The sequence below is a fragment of the Vespa velutina genome, chromosome 1, assembly GCF_912470025.1.
Source record: "Vespa velutina chromosome 1, iVesVel2.1, whole genome shotgun sequence".
Lineage (NCBI taxonomy): Eukaryota > Metazoa > Arthropoda > Insecta > Hymenoptera > Vespidae > Vespa > Vespa velutina.
In genome coordinates, this window is record NC_062188.1 from 6,523,050 (window position 1) to 6,550,668 (window position 27,619).

Sequence of the window (27,619 nt, forward strand, 5' to 3'; positions counted from 1 at the left end):
GGTAAACAGAGGTAAGTTTATGTAGAATTAATAATCACTGTCATGATTATTAACATATTAAGAAAGTAATAATAAAGCTTGTAGAGTATTTTAATTACATCTTTTATCTGTTTACCGTAATTGTGTGTTTAAAATTATAAATGCATCAATATATACAAAACTGATAAAGGCGTGAATTTAAAAAATTCTTAACACACTATTATGGAATAAATGAAACTATGTAAATATTATTTAACTATTATGTAAAAGTTTTTTTTTTGTTTTTCCGTTAATAATAAAATAATATGATGCAAAAAGAGCGGTAGAATTTTTCCTGCATAAAATATTACAACGTGTCGGAAGAGAGAAAGAGAGAGAGAGAGAGAGAGAAAGAGAGAGATAGATAGAGAAAAATGAGAAAATATTTAAATTTAAAATGTTAAATACATTATTTTTTCCTATTACGTTACATATCTTACACGAGTTTTATTTATATAATTTTTATTAATATTTTATACATTATATGCATATTATATTACAATTGTTTAATTTGTTCTGATACGTTATTACTAAAAATTTATTTCTGATATGTTATTACTAAAAAGCAATAATATAAACCCTGTGAAATTTTTAAACTTCAAGAATATATCATTGCTACCAACTATATCTTCGTATGGAGAACAATAGTCCAGCGATTAGTTTTATAAAAGAATTATAATTATTTTGATATTTCGTTTCATAAATTTCAATACTATCTCATTTTCTGGGAAATGTAAACTTTCGTTTTATTTAAAAGTGATAGAAAAAACTATTTATATAAAGCAAAAATGCATTATGATACAGTATCATTAATTAGGTTGGTATCTTTGCTAAGACGATTCAGATTGCTACCTATTACTATTTTATTTTACGTTACAATTAAATTGATATGATGTTTATTTTGTTCGTAATGACATGTTTTAGAATTGTGAAATAGTAAAAGATAATGCTATATATTTTCATTCATAAGAATTGTAGTGTATACAAACATCTATCTACGACACTTTTTAAATGGTTAATTGTTTATATAGTTAGTGTTATCAATTAGATGACTAATATTTTATTAGAATTAGATGAGTAATAAAATATTTTACAATATTATTCAAGATGTCTATCCAAACAAATATTGATCAATATTTTAAGCTAAAATTAAAAAATAATCAGAAAGTGAAATCGCGAAATTTTGTTGATTTGAAAGAACTTAAAAGATTGAAAAAGGTAAATATATATAAAACGTTTTATTTTACATAAAAACGCTTTATTCTACATAAAAACGCTTTATTCTAAGCCTATATATAAAACATTTTATTTTACATAATAACGTTCATTCATATTCAATTTCGAATTCTTTTAGCAACCTAAGAATATAAAATCACAAACAAAATTTAGACAAAGTAACGAGAGAAAGCATTTTTCATCAATTAATACGTCATCATTTCATACTAATAAATCAATAGACAATGCACAAATGACAGATACAGGTACTCATTTTATGGTAAATATAAATACAGCTTATGTATCAGATGATCTATTAGATAATGAAACTAATGCATTATCAGATTGCTCTATAATATATGAAAGAATATGTACATCAAATAATAAAAAATCAATTGATAAAGAAAAAGCAACTGATTCTGAAAAATACTGTATAACAGATTCTGAAGAAACTTGTATCAAGAATCAATTACAAAGTTTTGAGGAACAAGTATCGTCTAGTCACAATGATAATGAACTTATAATGCAATCTAAATTATTTGAAGAAGGAAGTAATACAAGGTTTTCTATGGAAGAAGATTTAAAGATATTGGATGTTGAAGATAATGGTATAAGTAAAAACAAATATGACATCTCTACAGTACATAGTAGTCCTGTAAAAAGTATATTAAACTCTCCTTCTAAGCAAAGAAATCTAACTTTCAGTCCAAAAAAAAGTTCTACCAAAGAAATTTTGTCACATAATCCAAAAACTCAAAAGAACTCAAATCTTTATTTTCGACAAATAGTAAATATAGAACTTACACATACTGCAATAGAAAATATGAATTTTCTAAAAGAAGGTGCAATTCTGGCTAATAATTTTGATCTTCAGAAGATATATGCTGATAGTTCATTTATATTTAAATACAATCGTGTAGATACAAGAGCATCTGAAAAATATGAATATGATGATGTGATTATACCAGCAGAAACATATGCAGCGATTTTATTTATGATAGTAGTGAATGTTTTTTCAAATCCTATAAATTGTGGATATTTTGATAAGGATGAAATAGATTTTATTTTTTCTATGTTTACACTTTCTATAGAAGCTCAAATGTTATTTGCACGTATCTTAAAAAGAAAATATTCATGGCACAGAGTAGGACATTTAAAATACAACAATTTAGCTGATGATTTGATACCAGTTTGCAACGAACTTGTGTCAAAGTTATTTTTTATATCTGATATTGAAAATGAAGAATTATCTACTTCCCTTAAAATGCTTCAAGTTGATGAAATTCGTACAATTTGTAAAGACTTTAAGTTAAATCATAATAATAAAAAACAATCGATAAAGAAATTATTAGAAATGGGAGCCAAAAAACCTCTTTTTCCTGGCATGAAAACCTCAGGTGATAGATTAAAGTCATTGATATCAAATAAGTTGGGATATTGTATACGTTTAAGTCAAAAGACCAAAGATATTTTTGATAAGGTATTAACATTATTAATACCACTATCTCAAGAACCACAAGAGACTGTATCAGATATATATAATAAGTTGATGCAGATCGAACTTAAAAAGATGGTTTTTCCTAAATTTTCTGATAAAAGATATCCTATTTTTAGCAACAGAAATCAATTAATTCGGTAAGTGTCAGAAAATAAATAGTTCATTCTTTATATAAATCTAAAAATTTTTGTTTCATCCTGATTGTATGTATCTTAAATACTGTATATAAATTATGTTTAATTAGTTATATATATTTTTATATAGATATATTGAAGCAAAAAATGAACTTACTGGTATAATGAATGCCATTGAAAAAAAACAATGGGAGACTGTAAAAAAAATTGGAAAGTTAGCTTATGATCAATGGCTACTTATTATGAAAAATGAATTCACATGGTAATTATAAATATTCAAGAAAATGTTTCATTTATAATGCATCTGTGTACATATATATATATATATATATATATATATATATATATATATATATATATATATTTGTATTAATAAAAATATTAGGTTGTCCGAAAAGTTCGTGCTGATTTTTGGAAAATGGCGTAAGGACAAAATTGCCACGAACTTTCCGGACAACCCAGTAGTATTAAAGTTTATGTATATTGTATATGGGATATAATTTAATATTGTTTCATTTTACAGTTTAGAAAACTATGTGGTTCCTTTGCATATATCTCGCTTTATGCCAGGTTATTTATGGTTGAAAATATTATCTAAAAGTATAGATGCATTTAAGAAAGTAAAAGAGACATTACCATTTGCCATTGAAATTTTACATAAATTAATAAATCAAAATTTTTACATGCAAAGAAAAAAAGAAACTTGGTATGCTGAATTAGCATTGATAGAAATGCATCATAATAAAAATTTAGAAGCTAGTGCAAAAATAACGCTGAAGTCATTGAAAATTGAAACTTTATCCGAAGTTGGTACTGCAGAACTTTTGGAAAGAGCAAAAAAACTTGTTAAAAGAAAAAATGGCATAAGTAATACTACGTCGACTAATATTAAGACCACATTAAAATTCATGAATAGCAAGCTTAAAAGTCCAATATTAAATACAATAACAGTGGAAGCTACTTTAATTAAAGGGTAAATTACAGTCAATTTAAATGGATATATAGAATATGAATATATTGAAAATAAACTATATATTTATTTATAGAAATTTTGGAGTTAGTAAGAGCAAATGGTGTACTGATAATAACACAGATAATAAATCCTATATTTCAGTTGAAAATGTTGCATTAAACTTTTATTATAATCAAGGTTTTAATGGTGGAATACATTGCGAAGGTGCTTTACCAGTTACTTTATTTTTTGTCTTATTTTGGGAAGAACTATTTAATATTGATATTCCTGGAGCTTTTGTGACATTATATCAAACAGCTCCCCTAGATTTATTTACTAAAGATTTTTATAAAAATAGAAAAGAAACAATTGATATGAAACTTAAATTATTACGCAGTTTTGATCCAGAAACTTTTAGTAGTATAGTAGAATATAACTTTATATTGAACAGTCACTTTGAATCCATGATGCATGTTAAAATGTTTACAAGTAATAATATTAAAGTAAGTAATAAATCGTTATGTATATCATAGTTAATAAATTAAATTATTGAAGTAGATTTAATGAGATAATATAATTTTATGATTACAGGAAATCGTATATTGTTTAGGGACTGAAAATGTTATAAAAATTTGTGAACGACTTATTCATAATTTTACCTTATGGAAAGCTGGCTTTCCTGATTTGGTCATATGGAATTCAAATAATAAAACTGTAATTTGCGATCATACTTGTATATTTTAAATAGTAACATGATCAGTGGTTAATTTGTATTATTTTAAAAAATTTTTTTAAATAATTTTAAATTTATATAAAAATTATTTTAAAAAAATTTTTACGAAATAATTTTTATTTTTTTATTAGTGCAAAATCGTTGAAGTCAAAGGACCTGGTGATAAGCTTTCAGTGAAGCAAACATTATGGTTACAGTACTTACATGAAATGGGAGTAAATGTGGAAGTTTGTCTAGTAAAAGGTAAATCTTTTATATTCATATAATTTGTTTATTTTTTTCTATTTGTAAACTTTAGATAAATTTTAAAATTTATTGTAAAATTTATGGCTCTAATGCTTCCGTTACGGTGATTGTACAAGGACCTTCAAAATGATACCTTTAAAACAGAAAAATTATTTTAATAATTTCTCTGTAATTTTATGTAATAATTTTTATTTTGCATTACAATAATTTTAATTTTTTTCTCTGTAGATAATGGCAAAACTTACTGAAATTGCCTTGTCGCCGGAGTTATTTCAATATTAAATTCTGCAACTGGTACTCCACGATTTGCTACTTGTGGTGCAAACATTGCAGCTGGGTATACAATAGAAGATGTTCCAATTATTAAACATACATCGCATGTTTCAACAATCTCATCTGCAGATAATTTTAATAAACATCAAATCATTTTATTTCATTAATTAAAATATATTTTATAAGCTTAATTAACCATTGAATAAACATTGAATAAACATTAACACTGGATCATTGAATAAATATTAACACCGGATCATTGAAAAAACATTGTTGAAAAGTACCGAAAAGGGCAATAATTCACCATCAGTTGTCCGTAACATTTGGATGCACTGGGATTTTTCGATAAATGAAATTTAAACAGCGTGATCGCGCTGCTAAAGTTACATTTTTATATCGAATGATTTGGTATATTTATATTAATATTTTTATTTATATCACAACTATATTATACATATATTATATATATATATATATATAGTAATATATATATATATATATTACTTACAAGCTTTACTAAGTACAGATTCATTAAGACTTTCACCAAACCATATAATATCAGGTCTAAGTAAACCATTGCAATTTACATTCTCGCATCTAGGAAGTTCTTCTATTGGAATGGTAGAAGATGTAATATTTGGATCTGGTGCTCTATTATGTATAATGATATAGTAAAATATATAAAATATAAATTATAATTTTTACTGACAATAACTTTACCCTTTTCCATCTAATGCCGCGCAAATTGGAATATTTTCATTAACACTTATATTGTGACATTTCGTGCAGCGTGTTCTATAAAGCGAACCATGAAGCTCCAATATGTCTTCTGTTCCTGCTTTTTGATGTAAGCCATCAATATTCTGAGTTATTACTGTTACCTTTTTACCATCTTTTACAAAACGTTTTTGAAATGCTGCTATTGCTTCATGGGCCTGTTAATTTAAATCAAAATGGAAAATATAAAATGAAAAGATTCAAATCATATCACTTAAATGAATAGCATATAAAAAGAATTATAAGTATAAATACCTTATTAGGTTTGACTTTGCTTACTAATGTTCTTCGGTATTCATAGAATTCCCAAACTAATGATGGATTTGCAGCAAAAGCTTCTGGTGTTGCCAGGCTTTGTGCTTGATATTTTCTCCAATATCCACCTGCTCCTCTAAATGTTGGTACACCAGATTCAGCTGAAATACCACTCCCAGTTAAAATCATAACATTTTTACTATTCGAGAGAATTTCACGAAACGATTTCATCACATTCATCGTACACACTTATTAAAAATTCTATAAACTTTTTTGTCCATTCACGATCAGCTGATCGTGACGTAAATTACAATTACGATCACCCCTGGTTTTATAATGATTTACGTCAACAATAAGTACAGGCGTAATTCTTAAACAATTTTGATGAACAAGGTCTCATTTTAAAAGTGAAAGTATAAGCGAGATGAACATGACTTTTTCGAATTTTTGAATTTATTTTCTTTTTTTTGAAAAACATTGTGTCAAAAAATGATATTCTTTCGAAAATAGTTTATGTATAAAAATAAAGCTTTTTCCAAAATTCGAATAGCTTATGTTCTTGCATAAATTATTATTTTTAAAATGATATTTTATTCATAAAAACCATTCAAGAATTACGTTTCCATTTGTTGTTGACGTAAACGTTGTTTTCGACATTTTTTGGGGAAAAAAAATGTTTCCTGTAGTGGCGCCCCTCGAATTTTGCGGCAAAAGAGATGAAGCTCCTACCCAAACTACTGATTATCATATAATCACTACAATGATATATGATTTGTTTCTGCAAGGTAGACGAATGCTTCCTTATTTAGTATACGTAAACTGATGCTCAGATTTGTTAATCTATTTAAAATGCAAGGAAACGCACGAAGAAGTCTCAGTAACGTTCAGGCATTTTAAATAGTTTACGTTTGATGATTCTATGATTAAACGTAAAATAAGCAAATATGTGTTTAGTCGTTCATGTTAATGAGTCTTAGGAATTTTATTAATTTAAACGATGTATAATATACACGGATTACAATATACTAATATTTAAACAATAGTATATTTCCTTAAGCATTACATTATCTCTGTTAAATATAAAATAATTTTAATTCAGTATTTCAATATAATTAAATATTAAACGCGAAGTCATTGTCTTCATCTAAATCAACAAAAACGGACTTTTTACTGATTTTTACTGTTAAAGAAAAATTATTCTTTTGTATTTCGATGAGTAAACATAGAAGCTTTCTATTTGCGAATTAACTTCAATGGCCGTCCGTTAAAAAATAATTACCTTGTATTAGAGTTACCGAATTTTTGAATAATATCTCAACCTACAGCGATGCCCACCTACATTATTTTCAGCCACTTAAGAATCGTCCACCTTCAATTTCGATCTAAAACGCGAACGAGTGTTTTGGAGCCATCGCAGAATTTTTTAAATAGTACAATTAGCATTTTTCAATTATTCTATTTTCGGAAAAGTATACTTTTTTTTGCTTTTGTCCGATGTATTACGTTCAAAAATTTTTATCACACGCTAACTCAATTGTTGAATTATTAATTATTTAATTATTTCTTATACTATCTCTACAAGCTTATACATCAATCCAATAGACACATAGCGCAGACATTGTTCCTCTATTCAGCTTCTGTTTACATTTTGTCTATATCTATCATTGAAGTATATACTACGAGCGAAAACATAACCTCTTACATATGAAAATCGTATATTTTTAGATCTTGAATTATATAATAAACTATGAATAGTTATGAATAATTTTTAAATGTATCTATTTTTTACATTTTATCAAATTACGAAGAATTAATATGAATATTAAAAAATACTTATTTAAAAGTATTATCAAGAATTTCTTTCGATTCAAATCTCACGTATGTATGTAAAATTAATTATTTTTTATACATTAATTGTATTGATTAAACTATTAATTATTTTTGAAAGGAAAAAGAATTAAAGCCAAAAATTATAAATAACTCATTTGGTAAATATGAAGTCGTAGAACCATGGTATGTTTCCGAAACGTGCCAAAGACACGTGCCATCATATATTCCTAAGCCATCTTATAGTTTAACTAAAATCCCAGAACCAGGGCCAATAAGACCAGAAATTAAAGATAAAAATCAAATAGAATGTATAAAAGAAAGTTGTGAACTTGCACAATATGTTCTTACTCAAGCAGAAAAATATGTCAAGGCAAGAGTAAAAGATTATGTATTTTATATATACCATATCAATATATATAATAATATGACTTTATCAATATTGAGAGTAATCATAATTCTTAGCCTGGTGTTACTACAGATCAATTAGATGAAATGATTCATGAAATGATTATAAATAATGGAGCATATCCCAGTCCACTTAATTATCGAGGATTTCCAAAATCTATATGTACTAGTATTAATAACGTTGCATGTCATGGTATCCCAGATAATCGTCCATTAAAATACGGAGACATAATTAACATAGATGTAACTGTATGTATTATCATACTATTTAATTTTTGTTATACGGCTCATCATAATTTTTTCTTGTTAAATGTTATAAATTTAGGTCTATTTAAATGGCTATCATGGGGATTGTTCAAAAACGTTTGAAGTAGGAGAAAGTGATGCTGAGGGTAAAAAATTAATACAGGTGACTGAACTTTGCCTCCAAAGTGCAATAAAAATTTGTAAACCAAATGAAAAATTTTGTAGTATAGGTACGTGTAATATTTCTCTTTTTTTTATAGATATATCAAAATATTATAATAAAGTATTTTAGGTAATATTGTGGAAGAAATAGCAAATAAGCATGGATATAATGTAATTCCTGCATTTGCTGGACATGGCATCGGAACTTATTTTCATGGGCCACCAGACATCTTACATTTTGGTATTTTCGTACAAATAATTTAATGTTTATATACATAGATATTTGAATGAAATATTTTTTATTGCATTTAGCGCATGAGTCTACTGAAAGAATGCAGCCAGGTATGACATTTACTATAGAGCCAATTCTAAGTCAAGGTGGAAAAGAGGTAGAAATTTTGGAGGATGGTTGGACAGCTGTAACAGTAGATGATGCTAGAACTGCACAAGTAGAACATACTATTTTGATAACTGATAGTGGTTGTGAAATAATGACAAAATAGTTACTGATATTTATAAAGTTGATAGCAAAACTTCATGTAATTCAGAACAACCTATACTGTAGAATAAATTGTCTTTGATTATATAATTAAATTTTATTTAATAAAATTATTTTTAAATATTTTAAATCAAAGAAAATGTTTATTTGGTTAGAACAGCTGCTTCCCAGTTACTTTCTAATGTTAATGGACCTTGAATCTCCACACCTTCATCTTTAGTAATTATACCAAGATGATACTAGAAAAAACAGGGATATCATATATCTTGATAAATAATAGCAGTAACTGCATTTTTTAATTTTTTTACATAAATTACCTTAGGAAAAGAACGAGCGTCTCTGTAAAAAAGAACTTGCATAGCTTTGTAAAGAAGTTCTTTTGCTTCTTCTTTAGTCATTTCACTATTTTCTTCATATGCTTTCCGCAATAGAGGTGTTGCCATATAGGCACCATAACCAGTTGCAATTACTGGATCAATGTAAGCAGTTCCAAGTTTATCTACTGTACCTAAAAATCTGATAAAATATATATAGATATATTGCCTATTTATTCATAATACCATATATTAATTTATAAATTCACAAGAAATATTTACGGTTTTCCATTATCTAAGCCTGCAATTACAAAATTGTTCCAAAATGGATCATAACTTGATCGTCTGTTATACATCACACGAGTTAACCAACAATAAAGTGCTTTAGGCTTTAAAGAAAATCCATCATCTAAACATTGTTCATCTAGGCTAAAAACAATATTAAAATACAATTATATATTTGAAATAGATATTTTTAGTAATTGTATAACTCACATTTTTTTTTCAATGTTACTTTTGATGCACTGAAAATCTGCATAATCACCGCTAGCACCAAGAAGAATATTATCATTGACTTTCATGATACGTTCACAATTTCTATATCGAGCTAATGAACCATAAGATGCCAGGATATCGGCAGCAATAATAACTCCATCTTTAAATTGTATTCCAATTACTGATGTTCCAGTTGTCATGGGTGCTCTGTACAAATATATATATAAGCCGTACTACAAATTATTTTACATGATTCCTTTTAAGTTAAGATTTATTTTTGAACTACAGCATACTATATTATAAATTAATTATTATTATTATAATGTTAAAAGTTACATTCTTATTATTATTATAATGTTAAAAAGAATAAGTTGTGAAACAATACTCTATTTTAAATATATAAAATAAATAAATTCTACAGAATAACCTAACGTGATTTACAGGTTATGCTTTATATATTTTCTTGAATAAACATTTTTATAAGAATGAAATAAAACTCACTGTGATCTTTGGCGCATTCCATGATCGACTGATTGTATGGTACTCCCAGGAAAATCATAAAAACAGCCCGGCGTTGGACCATTTTGCCAAAAAGGTGCGGGAGTAGAATAACCGTTATTACCAAAAAGCGCCATATTTACTACAAGTCACGATACAACTTTGAAATGTCATGTTCTGCAATCTATAGTGTTACAGCGCCATCAAAGACGCCATCTTTTTATACATATATTTGCTTGTTGGTGATTGGTTTGCTCTGAAATAGCTTTTAAGTTAGAAAAATTCATTTTATTTTATATAGTAAAATATTTTATTCTTTTCCTAAATGTTCCTTTTTCAAATGTTTCCGTTTTTAAATATAATACTCTATAATGTCATTCAAGAGCCATAATTAAAACAGAATTCAATGACAGATTTCTATCATAATTGATAGAATAAAAATAATTCACCAATTTTACGAACAAGTAATAAAAGAAGTAAACATGATTTATTAATTATACGTTTTTTATGTTTATGACGATGTCTCGTAACATAAAATAATAAGATCATTCGTTAACTTATCAATCTGATCTGTCGGTAATCAATCTACGATTGTACGTGGTTACCACTGCTTTTCTTTCAAAAAGTATATTTATATTTGAAGACCTGATTTTTTAAAATATTGTTTGTATAATTTGTTTATTGACATTAGTGATATACAAAATAATAATGTCGATAAGGAAGATCAACTTGTTACTACTGTAGATAAATAAGTATTTTATCAACGATAAATAAAATCTTTATAAAGTTACGAAGTATCATATAATATGTATATAATAAGACTATATTATCAGTTACCGATGAAGTGAGATAGAAAAAGTTACTTTATCCGTTGTCGGCAAGCGATTAAATATGAAACTAAATGCAATCTTAACAAACGTAAAAATAGAATAGAACATATCTTAACTTTTTAAGAATTGTCGCGCATGCGCATAACGAACAAAGTTCTTTGCAAAACAGAAAATGATATCGTTTCTATATACGAGATATATATCTATATATATTTTGTATTAACTATTAATTTGTATTAATACTTCATCGACTAAATTATTACTTTTAACATTTTATGGATTAAATCCATGTTACAAGGAAAATCATTGTAATATTGTTTTTCCTTTTTTTTTTGTAGATTGTACGTAATAATTTTCATAGAACTTAATGTAAGAATCATTGAACTGGTTAATGAGGTAATTTGTAGCGTTAAAAAATAATGGCGTTTCAAATGATTATTCGACTAAATATGAAAGGTGTTTTGAATATGATAAAGATTTTTTTTTTGGGTCACAGGGAATATAAAAATAAAATAACACATCTGTTATAACGCTGTTCGCATTTGAACAAGTGTAATATCAACATTTTAATCGCATTTCATTGATACACAAGTAAATTTTTAGTTCAATAAACAACTATCGATAAAACTATTACTTACTATAAATATGAATAAGGCGTAAAGCAAATTAAAGATTTTTCTTATCTTTTGTCTTCCTTTTTTTGTGTTTCTTTTTACCGTTTAATATTTGACAATTATTATATATATAAATATTAACATATTTTAAACGTTTTCATTTAATGCAAAACGAAACTCAATGAAAAATAGATTACGCTTTGATTTTTGCATTTTCATTAACTTTTTTTATCTTTTTCCTTTTTTCTTATATAGCGTATTCTTTTATTATCGTGCTACGCTGCTCGTTCTCTCTTAAAGAAAAAAAATGTATCATAGAGAGTAAAGGTCGAAAATAAACAAAAGGGACTGTTTATATGATTAACATTTGTACATGTAAAACTCAGTCGATGTATATAACTTTCGCATAAATCAACACGTTTATGTCTCGCGCAAAGTGGCGGCATCTTGAAAAGAAGAAGAAGGAGGAGAAGAAGACGTAGAAGTAGAAGAAAATGTTCTTGTTTTCTCATAAAGAATACCTGCGCGAGAATTATATATATATACATATAAATATATATATCACGACACGAGCTTTCGTACGGTTATTATGCGAAAGTTTAACAAAAGTATTTCTATCTTCTTTTCTGACATTTCTTTTCTTTTTTTTTGACAAAAAATGATAGAACGCATTTATTGTTTTTTTTCCTTCTTTTTTTTTTTTGTAAAGTATCTGTTGTTGTATATAATGGCATATACTCTATTTTCTTTTTATAGTTAGCACCGTAACTTCTTTTTATATGTATAATATAACGTTTTATTATTTATTTAAAGATGTAGGAGATAAAGTGGATGAAATATAAGGAGGATTAGAAGAAGAGTAAAAGACTATGAAACACGAATCAACGACCGACGTTATTTGATCGTTATTAGGGGTTAGGGGGGTGAGGGAAAGGGACATTGCGACCCGTTGCGTTTCTACATAATATTATATATATATATATATATATATATATATATATATATATATATATATATTTGCATAAAATAGCCGAGTAAGGAATAATTGTAAAGTTTTACTATAATACATAGGTACAAAGACAGGTGAGAGTATTTTAAGTATGTATATCGTTAAAGTTATTTCAGTGAAAGTTATTTGTATTCATAGAAATTACACGCATAAGTAAAGTAAGCGTGTAATATAAGTAAGTAAAGTGATGACGTATAATAATGAAAGTGAGAATTCTAGACGATAGAAGAAGAAAGTCTCGTAGTTATACATATTCATATATCGTTATGTATATATCGAAGATATTACGATTGCGTATGTGTATAAATGTGTTGATTTTTCTTCGTATATGTATGTTACTTATCTACGAGAGATAAATCCAAAGTGGTTAACACTTTCTCAATTATACCGGTTGTATTAAAAATTAGATCAGTGTTTTTCTTTTTCTTTTTTTTTTCAATCAAAAAATTTAGACGCTTAAACATTTCTTATTTTTTATATAGAAAATATTTTCTAAAATTAGAATCTTTTAGAAAATAATAAGAAATACTTGGACTAATAAAAAAATTAAAAATTTTTTTTCGTTCTAATTTTCTCTTTTGAATTTATCTGCATCATCATTTTTATATTGTTTCTGTTAAAAAAAATCTATTAATATACATATATCAGTATTTGATACGACTATTTGAAAATTTATATAAAAATTATAAAAAATAAAAAATAAAAAAGAAAAGAAGAAGGAACAAACGTTTAAGTTAATAAATTTTTGGACAAAATCCTAAAATTATAATCGTGAGCACATTACAAAAATGGTATATTCAGAAAGTGATCCATTTCTAATTTTCTTCTTTATGACTAGTCGTATTCATTTATATAGAAAATATTGTTGCTAATTCATGCACATTAGACTTAATAATTCTCGATCAGATAATTATTTAATAAGTTTTAACGAGTTATAAGATATGGATGAGCGTGTATAAATGATGTGTGTTTAAATGTGACGTTGTCGTTTTATAAGCACGTTATTTATTAATTAGGAAAATAGATAATTAAACAGACAAATAAATATAAAAATGTATGTAATACATGTGTGTGTGTATGTGTAACCACAATGTAAATCAGTAATTACTATCAAATTAAAAAAAAATCTTTATTTATGAATCTTAGAAAAAGAGATCTAAGATACCAATAGTTGTTTACTCATATTGTATGCTGTTTAAAAGTGTAGATGTATATATATAAAAATAATAAAACATATCTTTGGCAAGCAAATAAGACCGGATCAATACAGTGAGGAAAAAAGAAAAGAAAAAAGAAAAAAAGACAAAAAAAATAGAAAATAGAGAAAGCAATTAAACGAGAAAAGACAATGTGATCGATGCAGCACTTAAAAATAAGCAATGTCTTTTTACAATAACATTTATAATCATTTCGGCAATCATTGAAAATAATGAAAATCGATTATTAATTAATTTTTTTTTGTTTATTTCCGTATAAACTTCTCCATTCCTTGAAAAATATTGGAATTATTAGTATTTATTTTGCATTGATTAAAATTGCAACGAAGTAAATAAATAAAGCGCTTCGAAATGCAATGCCCTTCTTTTAATTAACGATCTTATAATTTTGTTTTAAAGATCGTTATAATACCGATGGTGTTAGGATATAATAGATTTTTATTTCTTTATTAGAATGAATGGAAGTAGAAGCGGAAGCGGAAGCAGAAGCAGAAGAAGAAGAAGAAGAAAAAGAAGAAAAAGAAGAAGAGGAAGAAGAAGAAGAAGAAGAAGAAGAAGAAGAAGAAGAAGAAGAAGAAAGCAGAGAAGCTTGAAACGAGCAGATCATTCTATGATGTTGAAAATAGCCATCGAAAATAATCAATGTACTTGTAAGATGATAAAATTGCGTAATTTGCTCACCCCGATTAATTTTCTTCCTTATTATTATTATTATTATTATTATTATTATTATTATTATTATTATTATTATTATTATGATTATTATTATATTTATTTTTCTTTTCATTTGTATACGTGTGTATATATTTTTTTTTATTTTGTTGTTGTTGTTGCTCTTCATTTTTCTTTCTCAAACGTCAAAGAATAAAATTGATCTACGTGAGTAATTTACACGCTTTCATAGTATACAACTGTGCGTACATATGTATGTACATATACACAATGTTGATCGTAAATACGATCTATTTTTGTCCCTCTTTCTCTTTCTTTCTCTCTTTCTCTCTCTCTCTCTTTTTCTCTCTTTCTCTCCCCTATCTCTCTTTTTCCTTCTCTCTTTTCCTCGCGTTTCTTCGATTTTTTCTCGACATAAAATGTGACAATTGATTAGAACACAAAAGTAGATCGTAATAACGAGCAACGTCATGCATGCACAAGTGCAATTTTTGTGATAGATCTCCGATAGATGACAGACTCGTAATATTTATCGTCAAATGCCTTTTAAAAAGGAATAAGCTACGAGAGTTTTTGTTCAAACGTCTATTAGATAGATCCTAGAACGTCTATTCGGAAATCGAGAAAGTCCAGTTTTTATTTTTCTTTGTTTTTTCCTCCTTTCTTTTGTAGATGTTAACAATCGTGTCTGTATGTATGTATATGTATAAATAGAGCATAAATGTATATATTCTACATAGACACATCTATGCCACATTTATGTTTGGAAGAGCGATCGCAAATAATGATTCGACGCACAGTGAAAAAGCTGAGATATATATGTATCTTTTGATATCAATTATCGAAAAAGTCATGAAAGAAAGAAGTTTCTAGATCGAAGTTGAAAATTGTCTTCGGTAATTCGTGTTAGCCATAGGTAGGAATGAAATGTAGTAATGTGTAGATAGAAATTTAAAGGAATATATATATATATATATATATATATATATATATATATATATATATATATATATATATATATATGGGTTTTTTGACATTTGCACGGAGGAAATAGTCGGTCATTTTCTTTTCTTCAATGATTTGCATGTATGTATACATATATATACACACATATATACATACATACATGTAGTGTACGCAACCTCCTTGTACGATAATATTATAGGATGTTTTAGAATTGCAGCGAATTCAACATTTTTTGAACCATTAGGATAATATTTCAAAACCGGATGGATATTTCCAGCTTTCGATGTAAAGGAACGATATTCGATTTGTTGCGCATCGTAAAATTTCCGTTCCTTTACTTTTGTTTTTTGAACCCTTTATAACGCCATGTTAATTACATACTTATTTATTTGTATGTTTTAAAGTCTCATTTAATTTTTTTGTTCTCACAAAATGAATCATTAATTTACACTCTATCTATATATATTAGTATAAGTTTCATTTGTATCGTCTGTTTCTCATTTTCTTTTTTTTTTTTTTAAGGCAAAAAAAAAGTTATAAAGGGTTAAGACATTCTATTTTCTTTTTTATTATTTAATCATTTTTTTTCGTCTCTCTCTCTCTCTCTCTCTCTCTCTCTCTCTCTATCTCTCTCTCTCTCTCATTCTCAAAATGAAAAATCACGGTGCGTGCTGTGCTGTCCCATTTTGCAAACGCTCGTCGTTATTATAATTATAATTCTTCGTCGAATTCCGTGCGACGTATAATTGTCCTACGTGTAATAAAAACGAAGCTATGTACGTACATCGTGAAATCTATCACAGCCATTTTCACTTAACTAGGGCCCAATAAATAATCTCGCTGCATTCGATTTTATGATACTTTGAAAACATTGAAAAGAAAGATTTAAACATGACCGTGGTTTTTCTTTTTCCATATGCCTCTTATTTTCTTTTCTTCTTTTCCTCTATTTAATTTATATGAAACGTAACACGAGCACGGTGAGGTTAGTTATGGCCCTATTCGGTTGGAACACATCGTTCTGATCACATTCCTTTAACAGCCGAATATGTCAAGTTCTAATCATCTTCCTAAACAACAGAAATGTCTCTTTTTCGTTTTTTTCTTTCTCTTTATAAACTCAAAAAAAAAAAAAAAAAAAAAAAAAAAAAAAAAAAAAAAAAAAAAAAAAAAAAAAAAAAAAAATGAAATAAATAAAAAATAATATGATCTTGATCGTCGAAGCGAATTTTCGTCATAGATTTATTGAATCATAAGTAAGAATGAAAATGATATCAATTTTCCTCTTTGTTTGTAATTTTCCTCTTGTCGTTGTTAAAGGAATGAATATATATATATATATATATATATATATATATATACACATATATCGGACGAAATACACCTACTTCCTATTTTACGTATCGCAAGGCGATTATTAATCGCGTCAATTGCGACTTTAAACGCGCATTTAATGTTGCGGTAAGCTAGCGTATCGTATCGCAATTATCTAACACAAATCGGTCGGGTATCGAATTGTATTTGTTAAAATTGTTTTTTGGTTATCTTCCTTTCATATACATATATGTTTATATTTTTTCCATTTTTTTCATCAATCAAATCGTCGAAGATAAACATTGATGGTCGCTCAAAATTAAACGATCGTTCTTGTATATATATGTATGTATGTGTACACACACACACACATTCAGGATTGTTTACATTGTTACGAATTTTAATGTTACAAAAATAATAAAGGAGAAAAACGATGTATACGTGTGTGTGTGTGTATATATATATATATATATATATATATATATATATATATATATATATATATATAATTAATATTAATATTATATATACATACACATATAAAAGTAAAAGGAAAATGTCAAATTAACTTTCCCGTCAGATTTGTGTTGACGTCTACATATGGTGAAAGCACTTACGCGTAAAATACTTTATTTTTGTATAACTTCATTTTACAATTTAATGTGAAGTAATACATATACAAGTTGTTTGGCGCTTCAGTATCGTCATGAAATTTTAACATTCACTTTCTTGGACTTTCGCGTGAAGATTTCATTCTTCGAAAAATAATAGCTTCATCTGTTCCTACGTACAATTGAATATCTTCATTTAATTGTAACAAAGAAAAATCATCATATATTTTGATAATACATTAAAATATTTTTATAAAAAAAAGGAAAAGTTCCTAATTACTTTACGTATTTTTTCTCTTTTCTATTTTTTTCTTGTTCTTTTTTTTTTTTTAATAATGATTATTATATCATAATTAATTATTATATATTTTTTCGAGATATACGAAGAAGCAGACGATTTAGGATTAAAGATGGCCGTCTGTTTTGAAATCGGTTCTTTGTAAAAAGTACAGGAAAGAGTTGGAATTTCATGAGAATACTTGCATTTACGTGTGCATACTTTCTCTATCTCTTTAATACTCTTTCTTCCTCTTTTTTTGCTCTCTCTCTCTCTCTCTCTCTCTCTCTCTCTCTCTCTCTCTCTCTTTCTTACTTATTTGATTCTTTTTCTCTGTTTACTCATGCATGCATACATACATACAAAACATACATACATACATATGTAGATCGGTGTATATAATTAAATTTCCAACTTATTTAATACTATGCAACATTTACATACTATTCGATTGCGTGACTAGGAAAAATGAAATAACATAGACGTTGTTTCCCATATTGACGGCTTAAATTTTTGTTTTCATTTTTCTTTGTTGTTGTTGTTGTTGTTTGTTGTTTTCGTCGTCGTCATCGTCGTCGTTGAGTGCGTCTTCAACACATGTGTCTGCTTATGAAATCCATTTTCTTCTTACACGTACTTGTGTTATGTTGTTCTTATTGTGTGTTCTTAATGTTATTTATTTAAAATAACCAGATTAACGTGCGCAACGGGAACATATTATTATATTGAAGTTCCATTGAATTCTTCTTCGTACAATTAACACATATGGATCGATTAGAAATTAACAACAAGTTCGGTAGTTATTCTTTTTTTTTCATTTTTTTTTTCTAGTTCAACAATTTCAATTTTTATTCGAAGGAAATAAAAAAGAGGACAAATTTGACTACAGTAATGATCTTAAAGTTTTATGTTCGTCGTCGTGCACTGCCATCGTTGATATATATTTCTTTTTCTTTTTATTAATATTATTTTCTTTCTTTTTAATTTAATTCTTTTTGTTTTCATTGCACGAGTTCAAACGAAAAGATTTCTCATTTTTGTCCTCGAAAAAATATAATTGACAAAAAATTGACAAAAGTTATCTCGCATCGATCGATCACGGGAATTTCCATATATTTCTTATATATTTTTTATTTGTTTGTTTCTATTATCCGTATAATACGTACAACAAAATTTTTACTGGTTGGAACGGATCGAAAAATATAAAACAAAACTGCGTTGAAACAGCATCATTTTCTTTTCTTTTCAAGGAAATATTATCATAATAAGTGTATTTATGCAAATAATAGTGATTAAAGTAAAAAGGTTATATATATACACACACATATATATACACACATATATTATATATATACACATATATATGTATGTATATATATAAATATATCTTTTTTTACGTTCTTACCTTTCAATAAATATTGCTTACATTTAATAGATACACAAAGTTTAAAACAAAATTAAAAATATTGTGCGTTCGAACGAACCTGTCTTTCGAACATTCCGACAAAATAGAAAAATAAAAAAAAAAAAAAAAAAAAAAAAAAAAAAAAAAAAATAAATAAAAAAAAATAAAAAAAAAAAAATAAAAAAAAAATAAAAGAAAAACTTCCAAGGATTTTTTACAACTGGAATCTCATAAAATATTTGGGATACGTGCGTAAGATCAATGAGCAAAATTGTATCGCTATCTTTGTTGTTCGATAGATACGAAGGAATATTTTGATAACAGTGCATTCAAACGCGTTTATAGGGTTGCGTATTGCGCGCGTGTGAGAAAGTTGTTGCTCCGAATTAAATCTTAAAAAAAAAAAAAAAAATCATTTCTATAGAACAAGAGAGGTGTTATCAGTTAATCAAGGTTTTTTCTCTTTCTTTCTTGTTTTCCGTTTTTCTTCTTTTTTCTTTTTTTTCTTCTAATACTTCGACGTAAATGAAATTCTTGCTTTTGTAAAATTAAATTTCATTAAATAAAAAAAAAAAAAAAAAAAGATTCACTTACTTAAGATTTCGTGAACATTAATTTTTTTCCTTTCTTTTCTTTCTTTTCTCAACTCAAATTATTTTTACGTAAGCAATAATGTTGAGAAAATCTCAATCCAAATTTAGTTTCTTTTTTTTGTACAAGTGGATTAACTTTCTTCATCTTTAATTAATAATTTTCAAAAAGCAATATACTGAGAAAAATTGATCATTAAAGAAAAATAAAATAAAATAAAATAAAAACAAATAATACATGAATCGTGATTTCCTTTTTTTTTTAACTATCTAATCAAATTTCATCCGTCGTAGCATCTTTTATTCCGATAATTGTTGAAATTCAACATGATTATTATTCGTCGATAATTATTTTATCTTCCTTATATAAATAAATGATGAAAGTTGAATAGATCTGTTCTCTCTTTGAAAACATTCGTTAGCGGTCTAAGTGCTTCTTTTTCATTTTCCTCATTAATTCAATGCTTGGGTTAAAGGAAAATGTATGTATGTACATATCATACATACATACATACATACATGTGAATTATACGTATCAGTGTCGGAAATAGAAAGAAAGAAAAAAAATTAAAAAAAAAAAAAAAAAAAAAAAAAGAGAGAAAGAAAAAAGGAAAAAAGAAAAAAAAATATCAAAAAGCTTTAGAGATTTTCTCCCTTGGCATTCTTTTCTTATTACGAATAATACAGTTCTTCTGTATAAAACAAACAAAAAACTATCCTTTGCGGTCGTTTTGCCTTGACAAAATACTTTGCACTTGGCACGAAGCCATGCCGCATAAAATATGTTTTTTTTCCCTTTTTCTTTGTTTTAAACAGGTCAAAAGTTTAGATCGTTACTCGTATTTTCTCCTTTTTCCTTATTACACTTCTTTTTTCCTTTTTTCTCTTTGTTATTCTCTCTTTTTGTAAATTCTATCAAAACAAATAATAATTGCAATCAAATAATGAAAATTAATGTGAAATAAATGTTAGAAAAATTTCGGAGCTAATCCTAAATCTTTCAACTATCTCAAACCCAAGTACGATCGTCGAAACGCATATTCTCATACGCGACCCAAAAACGTGTTACATGTGTAAATTGTCGAGCTATTGTAATGTATCAAGACATATCTCGCTCTAAAACGCGTAACAATCCGTTTTATGCTCGCTCGATGTTTCTAAACACACACACAAACACTCTCCTTCTTTTTCTCTCTCTTTTTTTTCTCTAAAATATCTTTCTATCAGTGACACCATTCAATACGAAGTTTTATATTGAAATAGAACTCGTCGAACAATCGATAAACTAAAGCAATCTATTGTAAGAAAAAAGACAAATATATATGATAAAAAGGGAATAAAAAAAGAAACGCGAACTTTTGACTCTTTTACGTATTTAACTTGAGAATGAGCATCGTTCGAAGCAGTTTCATCAAATCACATAATTTTTTACTGATAAATTAATTAGAAGTCTTTGATAAAGTGAAAAATTATCGATTTGATTTGATTCTAGTCTCTCTCTCTCTCTCTCTCTCTCTTTCATTTTTTATTTTTCTCTTCAGATTCTGCTCTTTACTACACGTATACTGTACACATTGACAATTCAATGCATTCTTTTTAATTGTTCGTCTTGGTTGAAAGCTTAGTAAAAAATTCCTTTTCGATCCTTGCAACGCTCTTATATACGTCATATACTATTACGAAAAATTAAGGCACTTCTACGCTCAGCAAATTGTCAATCGTCTTTATTTCTCTCTCTCTCTCTCTCTCTCTAACTCATCCCTTTCTATCTTTCCTTTCCATCATCCTTCTTCTTTCTTTTCTTTTCAATTATCTTTGAAAATCCCAGGGGAAGCTTTTCTACCAGATTTTACGTTAAAGCGTTTCTAAAGCGATCGAAAATCGGTATAATGTTCAATTATATGGAATGAATGAGTCTCGCATAAAACGGGAGGATACTGATAAAAGACCGAACGAGACGTGTAATAATTTTGAAGAATAATCAAAACTTTCGAGCAGTTTTACTTCATTCATCTCTCTTTTTCTTTCGCTGTCGCTGTCGCTGTTTTCCTATATAAAAAAAAAAAAAAAAAAAAAAAAAAAAAAATCACGAAAAAGAAAGAAAATTATTGCCTATATAATCGTCATTTTCCACTTTATTATTCTCGTCAATCAGATCTAAACATTTTTCATGTAATTTGATGTAAACTCGCGTGTCATTGATAGGTAAATGCGTAGAAGAGGCACCTAGATATTATCAGTTAAACTAATTAAGAAAGAAAGAACCATTTTGATGGAAGGTTCGAACGAATTTACAATTAGCAATTCTCTTTATGTATGTACATCGAGCGGCACAATTTTAGGAGAATTATATGAAAAAATACGCGTGAGTCTCTCTCTCTCTCTCTCTCTCTCTCTCTCTCTCTCACTCTCTCACACTTACTTTCAATTTTCATTCTTACATTTTCTCTCTCTCTCTCTCTCTTCATTTTTTTTTACTTCTCAAAAAAATCCCCGTTTAAACTGATTAGTTTAAATCGCGGGAGCGACTGAACTAGTCATTACGACTAGTTTGCGGTATGCGCAAGCGCCATGGGCCCAGTGAGCCTGGACCCCTCATCACTCGGGTACCAGCCCAATTTACAAGAGCCCTACTTGACGTTTGCATGTTTTTTGGCGCACACACACGACTCAGGCAACATACTGTATTCCCTTTCTCTCTCTTTCTCTTTCTTTCTCTCTTTTTATTTCTTTAGTTGACAAGAGGCGTTCGCGAACATAGAAGACGATGCGAAGGAGCGAATCTACCAGAACGAACTTTGTTGACTTCAGCCTTGTGAAAATCATTGTATGCTTTTTTATTTGATCTCTTATCCTTTCTTTCTTTTTTTTTTTTTCTTTTTGGCGTCCACATATGTATATATAGTTTAAGTATCTTCTTATCCAGTTTCAAACACTCGCCGTACGTGTGTGATAATTGTAATAGTAGTAGTGGTTGTAGTGTAGTATAGTGGTATTGGTGGTGGTATAGTGATGTTGTGACGGGCTATAACGGTATACACATGTAAACGTTACTAACGTTAACGATGTAAAGTTTAAATAAACATCTATCTTTTTCTCTTTTTTTTTCTTTCATTATTTCGCTTTTTATCTCCTTTCTTCTTTCTTTTTTTCTTTCTTTCTTTCTTTCTTTCTTTCTTTCTCTGTAGGTGTATTGGTGTAGATGTAAACGAGGATATTTGTATCTCTGTATGTTCGTTTTGACAGCTTCCTCTATTTCTATGGATTCCCTTCTATGATTGCATCGCCTCTAACCGGGCTATGATTGGGCCGGGCCCCGATTCGTATTTACAGATGGCATTTGAAACGCACACGGACCCAGGGTCTCACTGAGCTTGTGCACTAGGATCGCACTGCAACAGTCGCACGATCGAGGGATCACTCTTTGCACCTTCGATAAATTCATCGAGCGATAATTTGCCGTCCTTATTCTTGTCCATCTGACGAAAGATTTTGTCGGTTCTCTTCTCTGGGGTGGACTCGTCCTCTGGCATTTTCATCACGGATCCTACCATCTTGTATATTGCCTGGAAGGAGGTAATTCGTATTTGTTTTCCTTCTCTCTCTCTCTATTTCTTTCTTTCTTTCTCTTTCATCCTTATTTCTTTTCTTTTTTCATGATCAATAATTTGCCTGTTAGATTTTTTTTTGTTTCTTCTCGCTCTAATTTTTATATTCTTTTCTAATTAACGGTAATAACAGTTAACTTACCTTTCAGTCATTAAAAAATATATTTTTTTCAAGGTATAAGTATAAATAAAATCTTACATTATAATTAAATCGATAAATGAAGCACGTTTGAAAGTTTGTCCTCTCAAGCTGTACAATCGACCCGTTTTTAAATGGATAAGTATAAATAGTAGGTAGAGAAGACGACCTATATGTATATATGTATCTATCTATATATATATATATATATATATATATATATATATATATATATATATATATATATACACACACACATATATATCTTTACATTTGCATTCGTGTTATCGATCAACTCAATGAGAAATAATTAGCTTCGGAATTACTTACCGTCACGATCTCAAGCATCTCTTGTCGCGAGATATATCCGTTACCGTCAAGGTCGTACATACTGAAGGCCCACTTTAATTTCTGTTCCAATTTTCCTCGGGACGTCACGCTTAGAGCGCAGAGAAATTCTCGAAAATCGATCGTCCCGTCGCCATTTGCATCGAATGTTCTAAACACGTGCTCTGCAAACTATACCAAGTAATTTGCATAATAATTTACTTGAAAATCTCTCTATAAGGATATTCAGATAATTTATACGTTAGATTTTTTTACTCTCAACACCATCCTGTATTATTACATTATTATATTCGTATTATTATCAAACTTACCTTCGAGGCATCGCCGTAAGGGAAAAAATTACCATAAATTTTCTTAAATTCTTCGACGCTTAAATGTCCACTAGGACAGTCTTTTAAGAATCCTTTATACCATTCTTGAATTTCGGCATCTGAAAAAGAGACATCAAATATATTTCATCGATAACATAAAAATTTTCTTAAGTTATTTATAATAAATATTTATAGTAAATCTATTTCATAGGATACCTGAAAATTCAGTATTTTGTTTGAGGTCTTCCAATACTTCGGGTTTCAATTTGCTATTTTGTTTCCCCATTGTCACTCAAAACCGTCTGTCGGGACCCAATTACGAACGACAATTAAGATCTAATTAAGTCTACTATTCTACGAATGCCTTTAAGCACAAGAAAGTTTGTGCTATGCAGCAGACGTACCTGTAAAAAGAAGATACGATATTATATCACAATGATAAATGTGATACTATTTTTTATCTCTCTTTTTTATTATTATTCTTTTTTATTTTTTGTTATGTAACTCCTCTCTTGTGGTCATTATTATTAAAAGGATCAAACGAAATAAGTACAATAAATGCAGGGGTCACCGATAAGAATATTATCGGTATACACTTCGTGCCACGTTTCACAGTACATGAAAAGTACATTTAAAAAATCATGCATGACAATTATAATATAAATGACCGTTTAGATAATATCTAAATACACATTTAATTATACGATATATATATATATATATATATATATATATATATATGTATGTAGGTATATTTATTATAGTGACAACATTATTATTTTCTTTTCTTGATTCCCGAGGAGCTAAAATATTTCTTGATCGGAAGGAAAAATTTTAGCTTTAAAAATAGACTGATGCTCACAAAAGCGACCCTCGCTAAATGACATTATCATTATTATTTTTTTTTTTTTTATCAATAACAAACTTTCTTTTACGTTACTTACATTCTCAGCATTACATGCTATTACACTATTATTATTATTATTCTTTTTTTGTTAATTAAAAAATAATATAAAGTGTCTTGTGTACAGGCTTGCTAAAAAAGAAAATCTTTTTTAAAATATTACAAAATAAATTAGTACATTTATTTATGCATAGAATAATTATTATATCTTATAACCGATAATTTATTTAAGCGTAAGTAATCTATTAACGTGGAATTTTATTTTATTATTATTATTATTTTTTTTTCGTCTTCGTTAATCTTTCTAAAAAAAAAAGAAAAAAAAAAAAACACGAGATTAATAGTCACGGAAGTTTGAGCCATATGATTGATTATTTACGTCAAAAATCGTCAATTTTACTAAATCTTTTCCATAAATATTTTTTAATTGATTTTCGTTTCAGGAATATCTGATTCGATAAAAACAAAAAAAAAAACCATATGAAATAGAGGGGAACTAGAAGGGCATAAAGGAAAATAAAAAGAATCGTTTGATCGGTTATTGGATTTGGAGAATACGAGTGCTATCGGTAATAAAACGTAGAGAAGAAGCAAGAAAAATTGAACGAAATTGATTGGCGATGATAGAAAGCACGTTACATACATGTATATACATGTACACACACACACGCGCGCGCGTGCGTATGTATGTATATATATAACGTATATATGTGTATATGTATATATATGTTATGTACGTATGTATGTGATCGATCGAACGAAAGTTTCCACGATTGGTAGATGTGCATTGACCTATATTGGCCTGCACAACCGCGTCGATATCCTTAAAGAACAAATTTCATAAACTGTTGTCTTCATCGCGTGGATATTATCATAATCGTTCAGTTTCCATGTCGATGTTCGTACGTTCCTTACTGCGTTTAAAATATCAATCTTCTATCGACAACATTTTTGTCATCGAAAATACATCCTAATAAACAATAGTTATTTATATAAATGACATCAATGTGTGTGGATTATTAACAGTTGAATCGGATTATAATTATATAATGTATATGTATACGATTATATTTATATAATCGTGGATTTTAATAATCTTCTTTTTTTCTTTTTTCTATTTTTCTTCTTTTTTTTTTTCTTTTTTGCTTTTTTTAAGCGGCAAATGATATCTAAACGCGCTTACGCACATATAACACACACAGGCAGTCAGACACACACGCACACATTCTCCTAACGACACACGCGCAAGTGATAACATGAAATTGTTTGTATATATGCATGTATGTATGTATGTATGTATGTATGTATGTATGTATGTATGTTCGTATATATATATGTATATATATATATGTACATCGTTACAAGTTTTATTCAATCGACCAACAAATATACAATTAATCTAACATTTGTGCGCGTGCGGTTTTCGTCGTACAAAATTAATTGCGAGTCTGTCCCGAGCTAGGCATATTATTTAATTATACGCACGCATATACGTATAATACAGACGTATTACGTATACGTACTTATCATAACTTAAGCTTTGCCGAATATTCAACATAGGATTTTCTTTCGCATACTTCCATAACATTACAATCCATTTTGTAATTTATAGAACGACTAATCGTTCTTTCTTCCTCGTAGAAGAAGAGAGATGGATTTATTTTTTTTTCTTTGTTTGTATTTCTTTTTTTTTTTTGCAGAGACAGAGATAGTGACACACGTTACTAACATTTTTCAAAAGTTTTGAAAATTATACATACGAAAATACATTTATATATATATATATAAAATATTTTGTAAATTATATATAATTATCATTTGAAACGTATGAAAGTTCATTACAGAATATTAAATAATTAAATATAAGTATAAAGTTTCATATGTCTATAATATTTTATAATATAATCTGTTACATTTATTAATTTATATTTGCTTATATTATTAAATAGTTTTTATTAGTATGAAAATTATCGTGCAGCTTAATTAAATGCCAATGCGATTAATTAATATTTAATGAGAAAAAAAAAACAAAGATTATATGTATCTTTTAATTAAAAAGTGTGTCACTCTTCTTGCCCCATATAAGTAGTATTGATATTTCAAAGATGTAATTATTACACATTTCACAAGCGCACGCATCTTTTGTTACTGACTATAGAGCGCCATATTAATGCTTATTCGAGCGGAAAAATGTATCAAGATTAAGCCCTTAAGAGGATATCTTGATATCGGTAACTTTGAAAAAGACACGAAT

At 27.7% G+C, this 27,619-nt stretch overlaps 6 protein-coding genes across 17 annotated transcripts in view; 3 read left to right on the forward strand and 3 right to left on the reverse strand.

Annotated features, from left to right (window-relative positions):
• Window positions 1-842: 842 nt before the first annotated feature.
• On the forward strand, window positions 843-5,771 carry LOC124952116 (fanconi-associated nuclease 1-like). Of its 5 annotated transcripts, XM_047501501.1 has the most exons (9): window positions 844-1,032; window positions 1,126-1,236; window positions 1,373-2,868; window positions 2,996-3,127; window positions 3,389-3,838; window positions 3,912-4,320; window positions 4,409-4,531; window positions 4,682-4,793; window positions 5,025-5,768. In XM_047501501.1, the coding sequence occupies exons 1-9, from the start codon at window positions 1,030-1,032 to the stop codon at window positions 5,042-5,044; spliced, it is 2,856 nt and encodes a 951-aa protein (XP_047357457.1). In that variant the 5' UTR covers window positions 844-1,029; the 3' UTR covers window positions 5,045-5,768. The 5 variants fall into 5 exon arrangements, 4 of the variants coding, with proteins under 4 accessions (XP_047357457.1, XP_047357467.1, XP_047357477.1 ...); XR_007101831.1 differs by lacking the exon at window positions 4,409-4,531 and having other exon boundaries at window positions 843-1,032; window positions 3,912-4,042; window positions 5,025-5,771; XM_047501511.1 differs by having other exon boundaries at window positions 844-1,236; window positions 5,025-5,767.
• Window positions 4,808-6,864, reverse strand: LOC124952169 (NAD-dependent protein deacylase sirtuin-5, mitochondrial-like). 2 transcript variants are annotated; one of them, XM_047501636.1, is made up of 6 exons: window positions 6,831-6,864; window positions 6,102-6,262; window positions 5,790-6,004; window positions 5,578-5,720; window positions 5,042-5,192; window positions 4,808-4,929 (listed from the first exon to the last, which is right to left on the reverse strand). In XM_047501636.1, exons 1-6 carry the CDS (start codon window positions 6,847-6,849, stop codon window positions 4,875-4,877), a joined length of 744 nt encoding a protein of 247 aa, XP_047357592.1. In that variant the 5' UTR covers window positions 6,850-6,864; the 3' UTR covers window positions 4,808-4,874. The 2 variants fall into 2 exon arrangements, with proteins under 2 accessions (XP_047357592.1, XP_047357584.1); XM_047501628.1 differs by lacking the exon at window positions 6,831-6,864 and having other exon boundaries at window positions 6,102-6,693.
• A 398-nt stretch (window positions 6,865-7,262) lies between these two features.
• On the forward strand, window positions 7,263-9,368 carry LOC124952164 (methionine aminopeptidase 1D, mitochondrial). The gene is made up of 6 exons (XM_047501615.1): window positions 7,263-7,979; window positions 8,050-8,301; window positions 8,394-8,585; window positions 8,662-8,812; window positions 8,875-8,985; window positions 9,057-9,368. The coding sequence occupies exons 1-6, from the start codon at window positions 7,917-7,919 to the stop codon at window positions 9,245-9,247; spliced, it is 960 nt and encodes a 319-aa protein (XP_047357571.1). The 5' UTR covers window positions 7,263-7,916; the 3' UTR covers window positions 9,248-9,368.
• On the reverse strand, window positions 9,248-10,690 carry LOC124952181 (proteasome subunit beta type-4). The gene is made up of 5 exons (XM_047501651.1): window positions 10,554-10,690; window positions 10,053-10,259; window positions 9,840-9,986; window positions 9,561-9,759; window positions 9,248-9,482 (listed from the first exon to the last, which is right to left on the reverse strand). Exons 1-5 carry the CDS (start codon window positions 10,685-10,687, stop codon window positions 9,387-9,389), a joined length of 783 nt encoding a protein of 260 aa, XP_047357607.1. The 5' UTR covers window positions 10,688-10,690; the 3' UTR covers window positions 9,248-9,386.
• Window positions 10,561-27,619, reverse strand: part of LOC124952183 (neurocalcin homolog) — a 41,506-nt gene continuing 24,447 nt past the window's right edge. For 3 of the 7 annotated variants that reach the window (XM_047501666.1, XM_047501695.1, XM_047501677.1), the window contains exons 2-5: window positions 24,678-24,865; window positions 24,462-24,580; window positions 24,133-24,321; window positions 16,459-23,621 (exon numbers count right to left, since the gene is read on the reverse strand). In XM_047501666.1, the coding sequence (XP_047357622.1) occupies window positions 23,421-23,621; window positions 24,133-24,321; window positions 24,462-24,580; window positions 24,678-24,747 (579 nt within the window). In that variant the 5' untranslated portion in view covers window positions 24,748-24,865 and the 3' untranslated portion in view covers window positions 16,459-23,420. Of the gene's footprint in view, window positions 10,816-16,458; window positions 23,622-23,749; window positions 23,777-24,078; window positions 24,322-24,461; window positions 24,581-24,677; window positions 24,866-25,405; window positions 25,425-27,619 lie in introns of those variants that run through there. The other 4 variants (XM_047501687.1, XM_047501705.1, XM_047501724.1 and 1 more) reach the window with 4 other exon arrangements.
• LOC124951367 (putative uncharacterized protein YOR309C) lies at window positions 11,772-15,829 on the forward strand. Its single transcript, XM_047499706.1, has 4 exons — window positions 11,772-11,776; window positions 12,432-12,496; window positions 13,066-13,156; window positions 14,674-15,829. Exons 1-4 carry the CDS (start codon window positions 11,772-11,774, stop codon window positions 15,086-15,088), a joined length of 576 nt encoding a protein of 191 aa, XP_047355662.1. The 3' UTR covers window positions 15,089-15,829.

What these genes read in the sequence shown, in the direction of transcription:
- LOC124952116 (XM_047501501.1), top strand. An exon ending in GGAATTCAAATAATAAAACT is followed by an intron (nt 4,532 to 4,681) that starts GTAATTTGCGAT and finishes TTTTTTTATTAG; the next exon opens with TGCAAAATCGTTGAAGTCAA. An exon ending in GGAAGTTTGTCTAGTAAAAG is followed by an intron (nt 4,794 to 5,024) that starts GTAAATCTTTTA and finishes TTTTCTCTGTAG; the next exon opens with ATAATGGCAAAACTTACTGA.
- LOC124952169 (XM_047501628.1), bottom strand. Translation starts at nt 6,341, where the DNA reads ATGAATGTGATGAAATCGTTTCGTGAAATTCTCTCGAATAGTAAAAAT. An exon ending in GCGGCATTAGATGGAAAAGG is followed by an intron (nt 5,721 to 5,789) that starts GTAAAGTTATTG and finishes TATACATAATAG; the next exon opens with AGCACCAGATCCAAATATTA. An exon ending in CCGGCGACAAGGCAATTTCA is followed by an intron (nt 4,930 to 5,041) that starts GTAAGTTTTGCC and finishes TCTGTTTTAAAG; the next exon opens with GTATCATTTTGAAGGTCCTT.
- LOC124952164 (XM_047501615.1), top strand. Translation starts at nt 7,917, where the DNA reads ATGAATATTAAAAAATACTTATTTAAAAGTATTATCAAGAATTTCTTT. An exon ending in TCTTTCGATTCAAATCTCAC is followed by an intron (nt 7,980 to 8,049) that starts GTATGTATGTAA and finishes TATTTTTGAAAG; the next exon opens with GAAAAAGAATTAAAGCCAAA. An exon ending in TAATTAACATAGATGTAACT is followed by an intron (nt 8,586 to 8,661) that starts GTATGTATTATC and finishes TTATAAATTTAG; the next exon opens with GTCTATTTAAATGGCTATCA.
- LOC124952181 (XM_047501651.1), bottom strand. Translation starts at nt 10,687, where the DNA reads ATGGCGCTTTTTGGTAATAACGGTTATTCTACTCCCGCACCTTTTTGG. An exon ending in GGAATGCGCCAAAGATCACA is followed by an intron (nt 10,260 to 10,553) that starts GTGAGTTTTATT and finishes ATATTTGTACAG; the next exon opens with AGCACCCATGACAACTGGAA. An exon ending in GGCTTAGATAATGGAAAACC is followed by an intron (nt 9,760 to 9,839) that starts GTAAATATTTCT and finishes ATATTTTATCAG; the next exon opens with ATTTTTAGGTACAGTAGATA.
- LOC124951367 (XM_047499706.1), top strand. An exon ending in AAGTAGAAGAAAATGTTCTT is followed by an intron (nt 12,497 to 13,065) that starts GTTTTCTCATAA and finishes TATAATACATAG; the next exon opens with GTACAAAGACAGGTGAGAGT. An exon ending in CATAGAAATTACACGCATAA is followed by an intron (nt 13,157 to 14,673) that starts GTAAAGTAAGCG and finishes TTTCTTTATTAG; the next exon opens with AATGAATGGAAGTAGAAGCG.